The 17175-nt window shown below is 67.5% G+C and overlaps 2 protein-coding genes across 3 annotated transcripts; one reads left to right on the top strand and one right to left on the bottom strand.

Moving 5' to 3' along the window:
* The first annotated feature begins 294 nt into the window (after positions 1-294).
* Positions 295-5676, top strand: FPGS (folylpolyglutamate synthase). Of its 2 annotated transcripts, none has more exons than XM_030000660.1 (15): positions 295-425; positions 1719-1848; positions 1958-2010; positions 2118-2182; positions 2266-2380; positions 2503-2580; positions 2880-2941; positions 3038-3140; positions 3239-3316; positions 3394-3541; positions 3630-3728; positions 3947-4097; positions 4197-4272; positions 4575-4641; positions 4738-5676. In XM_030000660.1, the coding sequence occupies exons 1-15, from the start codon at positions 318-320 to the stop codon at positions 5160-5162; spliced, it is 1758 nt and encodes a 585-aa protein (XP_029856520.1). In that variant the 5' UTR covers positions 295-317; the 3' UTR covers positions 5163-5676. The 2 variants fall into 2 exon arrangements, with proteins under 2 accessions (XP_029856520.1, XP_029856521.1); XM_030000661.1 differs by lacking the exon at positions 295-425 and adding an exon at positions 1492-1602.
* ENG (endoglin) lies at positions 5670-17175 on the bottom strand. Its single transcript, XM_030000659.2, is given in 16 exon segments — positions 5670-6172; positions 6630-6731; positions 6830-6893; positions 7114-7227; positions 7229-7360; positions 7457-7567; positions 7689-7733; positions 8026-8163; positions 8293-8435; positions 8526-8700; positions 8937-9069; positions 9243-9399; positions 9599-9761; positions 10383-10517; positions 12848-13005; positions 17030-17175. Coding segments are annotated over 16 exon segments (1947 nt in total). The 5' UTR covers positions 17088-17175; the 3' UTR covers positions 5670-6053.

Genomic DNA, 17175 nt, shown 5'->3' with positions numbered 1-17175 from the left:
AGCTGAGGGGGGGGGGGGGGGGCCTGCACCCCAGAGCAGCCCCTCGTGTCCCGGTGTCGTGCTGCGGGGACCGGCGCCGCCGCGCTGCGTCCTGGCTCGGCCGTGCCGGGCTTGCTGGCTCCGCGGGAGGAGGAAGGGTCCGCGCCCGCTCGCCCTCCCTCCTCCTTCCCTGCCCCTCGCAAAGATGGCGCCCCCCTCCGACGTGGCGGCGCAATGCCCATTTCCAAGATGGCGGCGGGCGGGGCGGGGGCTGGTGGGGGTGGTCCCGCCCCAGGGGGTGGCGCGGATTCCCGGCGGCAGGCGCGCGGCGCGGCGGGATGGTGGCGCGGGGGCTGCGCGCGCTACGTGGGGCGTTGCGGGCAATTGCCGCCGCCGAGCGCCGGTTCAGCACGCGGCCGGCGCGTGCCCCCGCCATGGACTACCAGGTACGGGCGGGGGGGGGGGGGGGGGGGAGCGGGACCTCGCACCGAGTGCTGCCGGGGAGGGGGGGGGGCCTGGATCGTGCGGCGGGGGCACCGGGAGGCTGCAGCCGGCCGGACTGCGCGTTTGCGGCCCGGGGCATCCCACCGAGCCCGGAGCTGGAGGGCGGCCGGCGGGGTTCCCCAGCACCGGCGGTCCCTTCCCCAGCACCGGCGGTCCCTTCCCGAGCCGCAGGCCTGCGAGCTCGGGGGTGGGCTGGTCGCGGGGCCGGGACAGCGAGGTGGCTCCGGTACCGTGCGGGGCGGCCGGACCCCCGGCCCCGCCTGCGGGGTTGCCCCTGTCCCGCAGCCCCGGGCCGCGCCAGCCGCCGCTCACCATCTCGCCCTTCTTTCCGCCGGGGACCGCCGGTGCCCCGCAAACCTCCGTTCCTCGTGGCGGCACCGGCGTGACCCCGGCCCGCAGCGGGACCCGGTCCGACAGGCGGGGGCGCGTCCCGGGCCCACGCGGCTGCCTGGCATCGCGGGGACGCCGGCGGTCCCCAGGCTGAGGGACGGTGCGGGAGCCCCCCGGGAGAGGGGAGCTGTCCCGCCCCAGCCCCGCGCTCACCGGGGCCGGAACCGCCACGGGTCCCCGCGCCGCCGGCTGCTGGGACGGGGCCCGGCTGCTCGGGTGGGGTGTCCCCACGCCGGGGACACGGGCTTGTCCCACGCCAGGTGCCCACCGCGGCGGTGCCGGGGCCAGGCCCGCATCCCCCCGCTGCGGGTTCCGGGAGCTCGGTGGCACCGGTGACCTCTGGCAGCGGCCGTGGCTGTGCAGCGGGGTGTCTTGCGTGCGCCATGCAGGTGCAGCTCTGTTGCTTCGTTTGCGCCTATAATTAAACACCAGCGGGCACAGATGCCAGCACCGGAGCACCGCCCGCTCGCGCCCACGGGCGGCCTTGTCCCGCCGGGGCAGAGGTGGGTGCTGGGTGCTGGGCTGCCCTGTGCCCCCCCCCCCCCCCCATGGGGCCAAGGGGCACCCGGGAAGGGGCGGGCTCCCCTTGCCGATAAGTAGCCCGTCCCCATCCCCACGGCATCGCCGCGACAGACTCTGGCGCTGCCGGCACGTCCCCGCGGGGCCATGGCGGAGATGCCGCCGGCGTGGGCGGCTGCGAGTGCCGCCGAGGGAACTGAGCTCCATGGGGTGGGTGGGGGTGCAGTGGGCACAGGGCAGGCTGGCCCCCGGGGCCGTGGCGGTGGGCACAGCCCTGAGGCTGCGGTGATGGGTGCCATCCTGACCACCTCCGGGGGTCTTTCCAGGACACCATCCGGACCCTCAACACCCTGCAGACCAACGCCAGCTACCTGGAGCAGGTGAAACGGGAACGTGGTGATCCCCAAGCCCAGCTGGAAGCCATGCGGGGCTTTTTGGAGAGGAGCGGGCTGAAGGGTGAGGGGGGTCCCTGTCCCTGTCCCCCCCCCCCCATCCCAGCAGCGGTGCCGCCGTGCTCGGCCCTGGCTGCCGCGGGGGTCTCACGGGGTGGTTGACCTCCTGCAGGTCGAGGACCTGGATCGACTGAACATCATCCACGTCACAGGGACGAAGGGCAAGGTGAGGCTGGCGGGCAGTGCCTGGGGGGGCGAGGGGGGCCACCAGCATCTGTGGCTCCGTTTGCCCCTGCCCTGGCACGGGGGGTTTTAACGCTGCCGTCTCCCCAGGGCTCGGTGTGTGCCTTCACCGAGTGCATACTCCGCAGCTACGGGCTGAAGACTGGCTTTTACAGGTGGGCAGGGGGGATTAGGAGGTTTGGGGGGGCCGGTGGTGCCGTGCCTGACCATGGCCCCCGCCTGCTCTGCCCCCCCCCAGCTCCCCTCACCTGGTGCAGGTGCGTGAGCGAATCCGCATCAACGGGCAGCCCATCAGCAAGGACCTCTTCAGCAAGTACTTCTGGCTCGTCTACAACCGCCTGGAGGAGACCAAGGTGGGGGTGGCAGGGCTTGTGGGGGGTGCTTCCTCCCCTGGGACCCCCCCCCCGGGGCCGTGGACCCCAGCGCCGGTTGGGGATGCTCCATGCCATCCTTTTATGCCCACTCTGCCCGGCAGGACCCGGCGTGTGCCAGCATGCCAGCATACTTCCGCTTCCTCACCATCATGGCCTTCCATGTCTTCCTGCAGGAGAAGGTAGGTGGTGGTGGCCTCCAGCTTGTGATGGGGATGTCACGTTGGTGGGGACTTCGGGGAGGGGGGACACCTGGGGTCCAGCCCTGACCTGGGGCAGAACTTGGCATCGGTCAGGCTGTTGTGGCTGTAACCAGGGGATGCTGTGTCGGGTGGATGGTCTCCCCACGAGTAGGGTGCATGTTCAGGCATGGGTTTGGAGGGACGGTGGCAGGGACCGGGCCCCATCCGCATCCCTGAATCCATGGGGACACATTCTGCTGGTGGCCCTGTGATGGCTCCAGTGTCCCCCGTGTCCCCAGGTGGACCTGGCGGTGGTGGAGGTTGGCATTGGTGGCGCCTACGACTGCACTAACATCATCAGGTAGGAGCCAGCGGAGCCGAGCCTGCCAGGGGCTGCCAGGGCCTGGTGTCCCCACGGCGGAGGGACAGCAGGGACACTGCCGTGCTGCGTCCCCAGGGCGCCGGTGGTGTGTGGGGTCTCGTCCCTGGGCATCGACCACACCAGCATCCTGGGGGACACCATGGAGAAGATCGCCTGGCAGAAGGGGGGCATTTTTAAGGTAGGGAGACCCAGTCCTCCACCCTCTCGCAGTTTCAAGGTGTGCTCCCTCGTGGCTCTGAGCAGCCCCGTGGCCCTGAGCACCCCCGTCCTTCGCAGCCTGGCGTGCCGGCGTTCACCGTGGCGCAGCCGGAGGGGCCGCTGGAGGTGCTGAGGGACCGAGCCCAGGAGCGGGAGGTGAGTTGGGTGGTGGTGGGGGTGGATGGGGGATACCCCATGACGGGGGGGGGGAGCTCAGCCTCTTCTCTCCGCAGTGTCCCCTCTACCTCTGCCCGGAGCTGGACGCCTTCGAGGGGGACAATCAGGCGCTGGAGCTGGGGCTGGCGGGCGCCCACCAACGCTCCAACGCCGCCCTGGCCTTGCAGCTGGCACGGACCTGGCTGCAGCTCCGCGGCTGCCGGGGTAAGGTGGGGGGACGGGGATGGGGACGGGGGGGGGGTCAGACCCCGTTGTGGCCCCCAGGGTCTCAGCGGGGCGCCTGTCCCCCCAGGTCTCGGGGAGCTGAAGGAGGTGCCATCAGGCACCGAGCTGGTGGGGAGGCTGGTGCCGCTGGCGCCCACCTTTCGACCCACCGATGCCATGATCCAAGGTGCAGTATGGCTGTGCCGGGCTGCCCCCCCCCCTCCCCCTGCTGTCGTGTTGCAGGGCTTTGGGGGGGGGACACACACCACACCGGGCCCCCGGCCAGTGCTGCCTGTACTGGAGGGCACAGCCTGGCTGCCCGCCCCGCATTTGATCCCCGCGGGGGTCCCGGTGCTGGAGGGGCACCTGGGGGTCCCAGCCATGCCCTGTGCCCCCCCCCCCCAGGCCTGCGGGACACGGAGTGGCTGGGCCGGACCCAGGTGCTGCCCCGCGGCCCCGTGACGTGGTACCTGGACGGGGCTCACACCACCAGCAGCATCCAGGCTTGCGTCCGCTGGTTCCGCCAGGCCGCCCTCAACCAGGACAAGCCCCACGAGTAAGGGGGGGGGGGGGGAACGACACACGCTGCGGGGCACGGTGGTGGTGCCGGGGGTCCCCATGGGGCACGGGCCACCCCCACCCTTTCTCCCCGCAGCGGCTCCGAGGTGCGTGTGCTGCTGTTCAACGCCACGGGGGACCGGGACACGGCGGCACTGCTCAAGCTGCTGCTGGTGAGGTTTTGGGGGGGTGGGGGGGGGTGTCAGTGGGCCCGGACGCCTGGGTTCTCTGCCTGTGCTGGGACCTGCTTTGCTGTGAGTGCAGGGAGCCACGAGGTGGAGCTGATGCCGTGTGCTGTCTGTCTGTCTGTCCACCCTGCTGTCCCCGGTTGTATCCAGCCTCAGTGCCCCCCCCCAGGGGTCTCGCAGCCCTGGATGCAGGGGGGAACTCAGATGTGGGACAGGTCCCCGTAGGAATCCCATGGGTGGGTCCTGAGGGCTCCCACAGCACTGACACCCCCCCCCTCTCCCCACAGCCCTGCCACTTTGACTACGCTGTCTTCTGCCCCAACTTCACGGAGGTGTCGATGGCCAGCAACGCGGGTGAGTGCCGGGGAGCCAGGGTCTCCCCCGGCCCCCCCATCCCTGACCCCTCCCTGGCCCCACCTAATCCCTGACCCCCATCCCCATCTCTTCCAGACCAGCAAAACTTCAACGTGACGCTGGAGACCGCCCTGACCCGCTGCCTGGAGAACCAGCAGAAGTGGACTCGGCTGCTGGAGGAGAAAGCGGGGCAGGACCCCTGGCTCTCGGCCCCCCTGCGGGCGGGGGGGCTGCTGCAGCCACCTCCTGCCCGAGGGACCTTGCTTCTGGTCCCCCCGGCCCCGCGACCCCTCAATTCCCCAGCCCTCGTCTTCCCTTGCCTGGCCCAGGCGCTGCGGTGGGTGGCACAGGGCCGGGACCCCCACCTGGCAGCACCCGCTGCCACGGGGGCTCACCACCCCGCCGCCAGCAGCGGGGCCGTGCTGCTGCAGGAGGCGGCCGCCATCCGTGTCCTGGTCACCGGCAGCCTGCACTTGGTGGGGGGGGTCCTCCGGCTGCTCGACCCTGCGCTCTCCCAGTAACGTGGGGGTGGACGGGGCTTTGCGCCTCTTTTTACTTGAAGGTACTTTTTACCGGTTTTTACTTTTTACCGGTTCTGCCCCCGATGATACTTGGAGATGGGCTGGGAGGGGGGACGCGGGACCCCCAACCCCATCCCGGCTCGGATCTTTTCACCCCAGTGCCTTGTACCTGTGTCCCCGCTGGGGACACTGGCCATGGGGGGGTATGCTCCCAGCCCACCTTGGTGAAACCAACTAGGGGGGGCCCCAGGCTGTAGGGGGGCTGCCCCAGGCTGTGCCGGAGTCCCGGTGCCTGGGGGGATGGACGGTTTTGGGGGGGCGGTAGGTGAGAGCCTCGAGCTGCAGCGAGGCTCGGCATCAGGGCGCTACTAACTTAACGTAGAGAAGATTTTTATTATTAATAAGAGTTTGTAACTTGGATGAGGAGCTGGGGGGGGGGTGGTTTCTGCCCAACGCCCTGTGGGGGAGCAGCAGCCCTGCACCCCCCCCTCCCCAATAAACCTTGCTGCTCCCAGTGGTGCCTGCTGCCTTCTTGGGGGGACGCAGGAGGGGTGTGGGTGTCACCTCAAGTGCCGGGGCACATCCTGGGGGCACCCACTTTTGCCCCCCCTGCCCCCATTTGATGGGGAGCCTCGGGGGGACTTTGGCAATAGCTGCTCTCTCTACCTCCCTGGCGCACCCCGCAGCGGGCGACCCTGGGGAGGTTGCAGGGTGCCCCCCCTCCCCGGCGTGGGCTGTCCTCGGGGGGCCAAAGCATTCACTGAATGAGTAACGGAGGCCCCCTCCGGGCTCAGCCTGAGATTTGGGGCAAAAAACCAGCTTAATGGAGCTGGGGTGTGTCCCCAAGTCCGGCGGATGGGGGCTGGCCAGGCTCGGGGGGGCCCGGGGGGGTCAGGCCATGCTGCTGGTGGAGCAGGGGGTGCTCTGGGTGCTGCCGATGCTGTGGTTGGTGCTGCTGCTCTCCGAGGCTGGCGCCGTGCTGGAAACCGGCTGCAGTTTGGAGGTGGGACCTGGCTCACACAACGCCCGCCATGGGGCCAGGGGGAGAAACACCAAGGGGAAACCAAACTCAGGGTGGCCAGTGGTGGCCATGGCTCGTCCCCAAGGGACCTTCCAGCCCCCATGCACAAACCCTCCCCGATTGCTCTCCAGCCGGCCCCTGAGCCCCCGGGATGGAGATGGGCATTGGGGACCATGATGGCACCAGGAGCAGGAGTTAGGGCCGGTGGCAGCGGGGGACCCCAGGGCAGTAGGGGGGACCCTGGGAAGCTGTGGGGTTATTCCCCTGTGGCATTGCCAGGAAGGCCATACGGATGATGGCAATGCAGCAGCCTCGTCCCTGGCTCGCATGGGGACCTTGGCCAGGGGGCTTTGGGCCAGGGCAGGACATGGGCAACCCAGCAAGGGACATGTGTGTGGCCCCTCCGCATCCCACTGTGGGGGTCCCTAGGGGCGGTGGGTACTCACGGGTGTGCGAGTAGATGTACCAGAGCCCGGCAGTGAGGAGTGCCCCGATGAGGAAGGCGCCGAAGGTGATGCCCAGGACAGCGGCCAGCCCCAGACCATGATCTGCAGGAGGATGAGGCCATCAGCACCACCACGCTGGGGAGAGGGTCCCCTACCCACTTCCACTCCTGCCCCGGCTCCCTCCCCTGCCCCAAACTCACTGTTGGGTGGCCGCCAGCTGTCCTTCACTGTCACCTCCAGGACCTTCTCGAAGATGGTGTTGTTCTGCGGAGGTGGAGGCGGGGGTGAGGGGTGGGTGGGGGGAAGACCCACACCCCATCAGGGGGACAGGGCTGGGAGCCCCCAGGCTCTTTGGGGACTGGGGGTGCTGCTCCCAGCTGGGATCCCCCACTCCGCAGTGTGGGACAAAGCCGGCAGGCTGCCACCGCTGACGGTGGGGACCAGCACGGTGGCATCACGGGGTGGGGGGGTTACTCACACTGACCTGCAAGCCGGCGTTGCACTTGAGGGTGGTGGACAAGGGAACGCGCCCGCCCTCGGGGATGGCGTAGGTGAAGCGGAAGCGCCAGACCTTCCTCCCGTGGCTGCTGGGGGGGGCCCTCCAGCATGGCCACCCCCTTGCCACGTGCCTCCCCGCCTTGCACCAGCAGCACCGACTCCCGCCCCGGTGCCCCCAGCCAGCACTCCTTCAGCTGCAGGTCGGCGGGGTGGTCCTCCCACCGCATGGATGCCTGCCGCGGAGGGAAGGGGGGACACATCATCAGGGTCACCGGCCTGGGGATGCCTGGACCCCCCCTGCAACCCAGGCACCGAGCCGGTGGCAGTACCTGCACGAAAGCCTCCTTGTTGACCTCCAGCTCCGTCTGCGGTGCCTCAAAGGCGGCAGTGGGGAAGAGGCGCAGGAAGAGCTCCCGTGGGATCTTGCACTGGAAGGCCACCTGCAAGCAGGGATGGTGCTGAGGTCACCCCCGCCCCAGCACCCAGCCGGCTGTGGCACTGCCACCCTTCTCCCACGGTCCCACTCCCCTCCCCGGTCCCGCTGGGAAACCCAGCTCTTACCCGCACGCTCCGGGGCGCTGCACCCTTGGCCAGGTTGAGGATGAGCTGCCAGAAGGTGGAGAAGTTTGGATCAGCCAAGTGGTCCCCACGGTCGGGGTCCATTGTTCCCACTGGGATGGGATGGGGGTCCTACCACCCGCCCCCCCCCCCCCCCCCCCCCAATCTCCACCAGCACCCAGGCGCAGCAGCAGGACTCAGCTGTGGGCTGCAGCAGGATGTTTCCAGCCATGAAAAAAAACAAGGATGTCCCAGTGGAGAAGCCCCACCGGGCATCACTGAAGCCCCCGTGGGATTTCAACGGGGCTGGGGGCAGTGCCCCGGCTGGCCCCCCACTCACCTCATTGTTGGCGTGGCCCCTGTCCTCCAGCGAGGTGCCGCAGTGGCTGAGGGGGGTTCTCAGCATGAAGTGAGTGGCATTTTTCTCTGCCTGGCAGCTGATGTCCCGCAGGGTGATGTTCACCACATCCTTGATGGGCTGGGAGAAACAAACCCAGTGGTCACTCACTGGCTGGGGAGAGCCCCGTGCCACCCACCCCGAGCAGGATGCGACCCCCCCCTGGGCGATACTGGTGGGCATCAGACCCCCCCCCCCAACCCCCCTTACCTCCAGGTGGGACCTGGCGATGACGATCTCCATGGTTTCATCCGTACACTTCCAGGGACGGAGCATGAATAGCAGCGTGTGGGGCAGCGAGTTGGCGGTGGGGGCCGGGGGGGTGGGTGTTGCGGGTGCCCTCCTGATCGCCTCTGCGGGCCAGAGAGATGGGGGGGGCTGAGTGGGGGGCGGTGGGACCCCCCCCCCCATCCTGCCCAGTCCTGGGGCGCCAGGGGCCTCACCGTGCTCCTGGATCTCCAGGCTGATGCGGGTGCTGGCGGGGATGGCGGAATAGGAGGCGATGATGCTGTAGTTTTTCTCGAAGGCTTTGCCGACGAGCCCCCACTCTGTGTCAGGCAGGAGCTCCCCGGGGAGCAGCATCGGGGAGATGGACATGATCTTGTAGTTCCCGGAGACCTACGGTAGGGGAGTGGGCAGCACAGGGTGGGCTGAGCGGGGATGGGGACAGCTAGGGATGCTCAAGGCAGGGACGGCTTCTGGGTTCGTCCCCGTTAGGACGGCTTGCAGCGAAGGGGCTGCCAGGTGCCCTCCTGCCACCCTCCCCGTGCCACCGGCATCTCTTGGCATCTGGCAGACCCCTTGGGGGGGGGGGGGGGACACAACACACACGTCCCTCTCAAGAGGGGCCCTACCAAGAACTGGATGTGGCAGTTGTTGACGGAGAGGGACCAGGTGAGGTTGGCCCGGCTCTGCAGGATGAGGATCTGGTTGCTCACGGCTCTCTCGGGACAGCTCAGGGACAAGTTCACCTCTGTGATGGGGGAGCTGCGAAACCACCCCCAGCATCAGCATCCCACACCAGTAGACCCTGTACCCCTCCTCGGGATGGGGGGGGTCTCTGCCTGTGAGACACCCCAACCCCTTCTTGAGCATCTCCAAGCATGTCCCCCCCCCCCCCCGCCACCCCCGGGGGTCCCACTGCCGGCACTGCGCGGTACCTGGGCTCAGGCTGCAGGCGGATGATGTGGGCAGCCCTGGTGCTCTGCGTGTCCCCGCGTGAGCAGCCCTTCACCCCGTGGAAGAAGACCTCAGTCTCGAGGTGCAGCGTGGCATTGAAGCGCTCCTGGGGGACGCAGTCCCGGGGGCTGTCGGCGGCTGTGGAGGTGGGGGGCGAGGGGTCACCAAAGCCAAACCGTGCTCAGCAGGTGGGGAGATGCTCCGGGCCGGGGGCATCGGTCCCTATAGCATCTCCCCCGGGACCGTGCTTCGCCCCGGCGGGTTGTCACCCTTCAGGAGAAGGAAGAGCATCGCTGCCCACCCTGGCCCCCCAGTGCCAGCCCCCGGCCCCACGCACCTTCTCCCAGGCGGACCTGGACCCAGCGGGGGTCCCGCAGCTCGCTGTAGGATGTGATGCCCCTGTAGGTATCCCGAGCCCAGGCCAGCAGCTGCCCCTCGCTGGCGGCCACGGGTGGCTCGGGGCCCTGTGCTTCGATGGTCCCCGGGCTGAGGTGGGCGTCCTGCGGGGCGAGCGGCAGCCTGAGCCGGGGAGGGGTGGGGGGCAAGGCGCATCCCTCCCTGGCGCAGGCTGGCACGGTGAAAGCGTGGAAAGCCTTTCCCCCGGCATGGAGGATGCGGGTGTAAAGCTAAGCCAGGCGGGCATCCCTGGAGCCGTGGTTCCATCGTGGCTGGGGGTCACCCCAGATGAACAGGGATTTTTTGGGGCCACGGGCTGGGAGCAGCGTAGGCGGCCGGCGGCACGCGGAGAGCTCAGCCCACTTTATTATTAGCCACAAACAAAGCAGGAGGTTTATTTTGCTAACAAAGCGCCCGGGCCCGGCTCAGCTCGCTGGAGCCAAACCCCATCCCTGACCTTCCTCCCGCCATCCGGAGGAAACGGGAGCTTTTTCCAGCCCTGTGCGTCATTCCCTGCCCAGCCAGCCCCGTGCTCAGCGCTGCCGGCAGCGGCCAGTTGCATTCCCTCCTCCCCGGGGCACCATGAGCACCGTCTCCAGGGTTGGGGGTACCAGTCTCCTCCAGGGACGCCCCCCCCCCCCCCCCCCCCCCCAAATATATCTGGGAATGGCCCCAGCCCTGCTGCCCGCCCGGGGTTGCTCCTGGTGCGGGGCTGCGGCACTCACGGTGCGGACGATCAGGTCCGGGCACGGGGAGGTGACGATGGCTGAGCAGCGGGCACACAGGAGGATGAGCACTGGTGACGGGGCGCAGCTACCAGCTTGTGGTGTGACGGACACCTTCAGTGGGAAGGCAGAGACCTGGGGGGGGGGAAAAGGGGAGAGTGTCACCACCGCAGCCACCAAGCCCCAATTATTGTCACCTCCCTGGGTGCCCCCTGGCCACCCCACCTGTTCCCAGAGCCAGAGGCAGCAGGGAGAGCCCTGGGGCTGGCCCCAAGCACAAGCCATGCGGAGGCAGCCGTGGCCAGGTTTAGGGGGGGGGCAGGCTGGGGGGATGCAGAGATGCCACATGGATGTGGACCCACACTGGGGGAGGCAAACAACCCCCGGCTCCCCTGAGCAAGGGACCAGAGCTTTCCCACCTCAGAGTTGGTGACACTGGGGTCCAGGGCACCCCCATACTGGGGTCCAGGCACACCCCCTTGGGGACCAGGGCATCCTTGCATCAGGGACTGAGTAATCTCTGCACTGGGCACCCTGGTGTCACCCCACTGCAGACTGGGGTGTCCCCACACCAGAGACTGACATGTCCCCACACCAGGGACTGGGGCATCCCTACACTGGCAACCAGAGCATCCTCATACTGGGGACTGGAGCATTCCCACACTGGGGCCAGGGCATCCCCACCCTGGGCACTGGAGCATCCCCACTGTAGGTACCAGGGTGTCCCCCCACTGAAGACCAGAGCATCCCCACCCCGGGCACCGGGATGTCCCCCCGCGGGTTTCCCAGCCCCATCCCAGCACCATGCAGCCGCTCCAGGCTTGGGACCAGCCATACCGGTACAGAGGGATGCTGGGGGCACAGCAGTGGTAAGCACCGCTCTCCGTGGCCGACACTGCCCGGTGGCCTCCAGCCAGAAATCCGGATGGGGAAGCCAAAACACCAGGCGCTAAGTTTGGCAACTGCTGCCTGAATCACCGCTCACAAAGTGCTGAGCCAGGCAGCAAGCAGGGAAAACCAGCCGGGGACCAGCGGGGTGGAGGCTGCTGCCAGTGCCGGGCACTGGGCCGGCGGGATGGGGCTGTGGGCATCCTGGCCTGGCTGTGGCCCTGTGGCGAGCGTGGGTGGCCGGGGTCCCCGGGTGGCCCCGGGCGTCGGGGAGGAGCCGGTGGCTTTTTTTCCTGCCGCGTGTTTTGCGGCGCTCCATTGTTCAGCTGCGCGAGCGGCGGGAGCCTTGCTACTGCCCCGCCGCCGCCTTTCAGGTTATTTTTTTCTTTTTCTTTTTTTCTTTTTTTTTTTTTTTCATCGTGGGGATCTGCTTATAGAAAGCGGCTTCCAGTAATTCTTCTGTGAGTGGAGCCGCGTCCCTGCCTGGCTCCCCCCGTGCGCCGCAGGGCTCGGTGCCGCAGCCGTGACATCAGCGCGTGTCCCCCACTGCCGCCGGTGACAACCCCGGGGCACCCCCGGCCCCGGCGCTTATTCACGAGCCTGGGTGCCAGGGCCACGTCACACTAAGCTGGGACAGAGGGGCCCTTGCAAAACGCACCCGCCCCAGCGGCTCCTGGCCCAGCTCCTGCCTCCCCCTGAAAAGCAGAACTGGGAGAGCCAGGAGGCGGCGGGGAGGGGGGAGCGTGGCGCCGGGTGGCCCAGGGCTGGGCCAAAATCGAATGCTGGGTTTGCTGGGGCCCAGATAGCACGAGGGTTGCTGGGCCATGCTGCAGAGCAGCTGTGCAAACCCACATGCCGGTGCAAACTCAGGTGCTGGTGCAAATCCATGCACCAGTGCAAAGTGGGCATGGTTGATGGTTGGACTCGATGATCTTGAAGGTCTTTTCCAACCTAGATGATTTTATTCTATTCTGTTCTGTTCTATTCTATTCTAAACCCACCCACCAGTGCCAACCAGTACCGGTGCCACCCAGGGATGCAGCCCCAGCCCTGCTGCTGCTCTGCGCTCGTCCTCGCCTGAAAGCTGCCTGGGGCACCCACAGCGTGGTTATCGCTCCTCAGCAGGCTGTGCAAATGCTGGCGACCAGGTTTCCGCTCGCTCGGCTGCCTTCAAGTGATGTGCCTCCCTCCATCCCTCTATCCCTACTCCATCCCTCCATCCATCTCTCTCTCCATCCCTCCCTCTCCGGTGTGGTCCCCATTGGGCGCCCGGGGCTCTGCCCTGCTCCCAAGCTGGGACCAGGCCCCCTCCCCAGGGAAACAGGGGTTCCTGGGACATCCAGCGCAGAGACGGTCCCGGCAGCATGGGCTGCTAGAAAAGTTGCCTCTAAAGACTGTTAGGGCCAGAGATGCCCGTGGCTGCGCTGGGAGAAGCAGCTTGGTGAAGAAGTTAATCCAGGTCCTCTTGCTGTGCCTTAGTCAGAGGAAACAGTTTCAACTGCCGGGACACCCTGCCCGGCGCGGACAGTGCCGGAGTGACAGTGCCGGGGTGATGCACCGGGACCCCGCTCGCTCACCTTGGACCACTCGACTCTGAGGATGTGGACTTCATGGCTGTTGCCTATGGAGCTGCTGCTGACACAGCCCCGTGGCACCGTGCTGGTGGCATAGGACAGGGCGATGGGCGGCTCCGCCGTCACCGGCTGCAGGTCGCAGCCCTCGGCTCTCCCGGGGTCTGGGAGGAAAACAAGAGACGGTCAGTCCCCACCATGCAGATGTGGGGTGACAGGACACGGAGGGGACGTGATGTGGGAGGGGGCTGCGTTGCAAACGCCGGCCCCGGCCCTGTCCCCCTGCCCCCGGCACGGCGTCACCACGGCCCCATTGCCGGCGCAGTGCCTGCGGGACCATCTGCTATGTGTTTGCTCAGGGCTCGTCTGCCGCTGCCAGCAATCACGTTAATGACCCTCGGATCCGGGCTGGAAAAATCCGCTGTCCCCGCTCGGCGCTGCCGCGTGCCAAAACTCGCGCCCAGCTGCCCCGAACGCTCGGGCGGTGGCGGAAGCCCCCCCCCGCATCCCCTATGCCGCAGGAAAGCGGGAAGCTCAGGTATGGAAATGGCCGTAAAGCTCATCCTCCGCAGGCGCCGAGGCGTGAGCTTTGCCCCATCCCGAACCCCCCGCACGGCGCGCGAGCGAGCAGGGCTGGTGGGCGGCTGCCAAGGGAAATCCTGAGCGCGTTTGAAAGCCTGATCCTGTAAATCCCCATTTGCCTCGGCCATTTCCCCTGCCCCAGGCGGCCCTGCCGTGGCCGGGCTGTCCTCGAGCTGGCCCCTGTGCCGGGAGGTGTCCTAGGGACCCACTTGCACCTATGGGTGCCCCCTTGGAGGGGGGTGGGCAGCGTGAAGCCCCGCGGCCACAGCTGGGGGCTTCCCATGGGGAGACGGCGCCTGGGATGCTGTGTTTGCTTTGGAGGTGACCACTGAGCTCCGTCCCTTCCCATCCCATCCTTTCCCATCCCTGGGGGCTCCAGCCACCGCGCCGGGAGGTGACTGGACCCCGCGCCAGGGCCACCGAGCCGCCCCCGCAGGGACCGGGGCTGGAGGGCGTGATGCTCCGGGTTGTCGAGGCTTTGGGATGCGGCAGCCGGCAAAGGGCCACTCGCGCCACGTCGTGCCCATCACGGCACCCCCGGCCCATGTCTCGCCATCGAGGTGGCGCGGCCGTGGCGGCAGGGTCACGGCGCAGACCTCCCCCCCCCCCCCGGTGACGCTGCCACGGGCCCACCTATTGTCCAGCGCTTCCTCCCCCCAGCGTGGCGGCCGTGCGGCCGGCAGCATCGGGAGGAAGAGATAAACAGCCGCTTATCTGGGCGCCGCAGGCTGCGTCCCTCTTCCCCTCTGCTCCTGCCCCGACGGCACCGGGCACAGCCACGGGAGGCCCCTGGCATTGCTGGGCAGAGGACGGGCAGCTCATCACACCTCTGGCAGCATCCCGCGGGGAGGTCGGGTAGGGCCGAGGCTGAGCTCGCCCCCTGCGCAGGGCAGGGATGCCGGCACGGGCGATGCAGGGCAGCGGTGCCAGCCGGGCACCGTCAGTCCCTGGAGGCAGCGGGCTCCAGCATTATGTCAGGATCAGATAAGGGGGCTCAGCTGGGCGCCCGGGGCGATCAGATAAGGGCACTGTTATTTTTGTACTCCAGGAAAGGGAAAAAAAAATAAAAAGGAAGAAAGAAAGAAAATCCACTTTATGTTTTTCCAGCCGCCCGCCCTCTCCCTTGCTCCGGCGCAGCCAAGACCAGAGAGCGGGGACGGTCCCACCGCAGCTCCCCCGCGGGTCAGGGACCGGGGGGGGGGCGATTCCTGGGGTTTTGGGAGCAGATCAAAGGCCCTGGGCAGACAGCAACGCCCAGGGGTGCCGGGCTGGGGGGTGCGGAGCCAGGGTGGCTCTGGCAGCGCAGGATGCCCCGTGGGACGGGCAGCGCCGCTCTGGCATCCCGGCATCCGGCTGTGCCGCCTCGGCATTTGTGTAACAAGCTGGCCGGTCTCAGCCCGGGTCAGGAATGGGGATGGACCCCGCACTGCAAACTTGAGGGGGTGTTGTCACCTTCCGAGCCACCGCTGGCTGTTGGACCGTGCAGAGGTGGCATCAGGGCTCTGATGACAGGGCAGATGGGACCAGGCTTTGGGACTGATGCAGGTCATGTCATTCCTGCCCCTCTCTAAGTCAGCCAGGCACTGGGCAGCCTCTCCCTGCGGACAGAAAGGGTCGACCCAGCGCCGTGCTCACCCCGTGGGGAGCAGCACCAGTCCCCCGCCTCTGGAAACCTGCTGTGTCCATGAGGCCCTGCGACACTGCGCCCGCCGTGGGCACCCCCAGCACCGCACCCGCTGTGGACACCCCCAGTCCCGTGGATCCCTGCTGGAGAGAGGCAGCAGCCGGACAGGACGTGGCATATGTGGCACAGCTACGCAGGACAGGGACCATATGGCATAGCTACATAGGGCAGGGACGATATGGCACAGTCACATAGGATGGGGACCATATAGCACAGCTACATAAGTTTGGGATGGTACGGCACAGATGAATAGGACATGGTCTATATGGTGGAGTTACACAGGACAGGGACCATACGACAGGGACTATATAGCTCAGTTACGTAGGACAGGGACTGCATTGCAGTTACATAGGACAGGAACTATGGCACAGCTACACAGGCTAGGGACCATATAGAACAGTTAGGAGAAGGACTGCATTAGACAGCTACATAGGACAGGGACAGTATGCAATAGCTAGGGAGGCTGGGGACTGTATAGCACAACTACGTAGCATGGGGACCATATACCCCAGCTAAATAGGACAGGGACCATATGGCATAGCTACTTAGGACTCAGCCCATATAGCACAGCCGTGTTAGTGCAGGGACTGTATGGCACAGCCCTATAGGACGGAGGCTGTATGGGACAAATACAAAGGACACGGACTGTATGGCACAGCTACGTAGAACAGAGGTGACATTGCACAGTGGTGTAGGATGGGGACCAGATGGCACAGCTACGTGGTATAGGGACTATACATCACAGATAGGGAGGACAGGGCCTCTATGGCACAACTACATAGGACGTGGACCATATGGCACAGCCATAGGATGGGGACTGTATCGCACACCTACGGAGAACACGGACCTTATTGCACATATATGCAGGACGGGGACCGCATGGCACAGCCATAGGACAGGGACTGTACGGCACAGCTACAGAGGACGCGGACCATATGGCACAGCTAAAGGATGGGGACTGTACCGCACAGTTACGGAGGACGCAGAACTTACGGTAGTAGGATGGGGACTGTACGGCACAGCTACGGGGGACATGGCCCATACGGCACAGCCTCACCGGACAGGGACTGCCTGGCGCAGCTACCAGGCAGTGACCAGGGGGTGACAGTAGGCAGGGAGGGGGTGCCGAGCCTGGCAGCACCCACCGGCGCTGGCCCCCGCGGTGGCCGGGAGGGACCGACCCAGCCAGGACAGGCAGTGCTGCTGGCCCCGGCCTCCTGCTGCCTTCCCAGTTCCCTTTTCCTCTGCCGGTGGGTCGCACCCCGGGGTCCCCCAGCCCCCTGCCCTCCATTCAGCATGGGTGTCCCCCGGCACGTTGCCCCTTGAAATTTGCCCTGTGGCTTCGCAGGGACCTCGGGGTGACTTTAGTGCTTCTCTGCCCGAATGCTCCGGGGGCAAATGAACCCCCAGCTCTGTCCCCATGGCCCACGCAGGACTTTACAGGGTTTTTCCCCATTCCTTGGCCCCGGCTCCCGGTCGACGCACACACCCCGCAGTGCCGGGAGGCCACAGAAGCCACCCCAGAGCCCCGGGGTGCCATTGCCTCGGCCGGGGCACAGCAACGGCGCCTTCGACACCTCCCGAGCCCCAGTGACGCAGCCTGGATTTCGGGGGTCCCGGGGAGCACCAGGGCCGCATAGTGTGTCCCCCCCCGGGGTTGGGGGGAGGTTTGTCCCTCCGCACCCCCGGGGCTGTCCCCCTCCCAAAAACCTTCTCTCCCGGGAGGTTCCCGGGGGGGGGTGACACTGCCCGCACCGGCACAGCCGGGACCCCTTCGGCCACCCCCCCCCGGGGACCTGGACTCCATCCAGCCCGGAGTCACCGGTGGGTCCCGCCACCGCCGCCGTCCCATGGATCCCATCCAGGGATCCCATCCCGGTGTGCCCCCCCCCCCCCCCCCCCGAACCCCCAGCCCCACTCACCCGGGCGGCCGAGCAGAGCCAGCAGCAGCGGCAGGAGCGGGGCAGCGCGGGGGGCCATGTCCGCCTGCGGCCGCTCCCCGGGAGCCAGCGCCGAGTGCCGGGCGGCGGCGGAGGCGGCAGGAAACCGACTCCCTTCGGCGGAGGAG

The sequence above is a fragment of the Aquila chrysaetos genome, chromosome 24, assembly GCF_900496995.4.
Source record: "Aquila chrysaetos chrysaetos chromosome 24, bAquChr1.4, whole genome shotgun sequence".
Taxonomy (NCBI): Eukaryota; Metazoa; Chordata; class Aves; order Accipitriformes; family Accipitridae; genus Aquila; species Aquila chrysaetos.
This window is presented reverse-complemented; position numbering and strand designations above follow the sequence as displayed.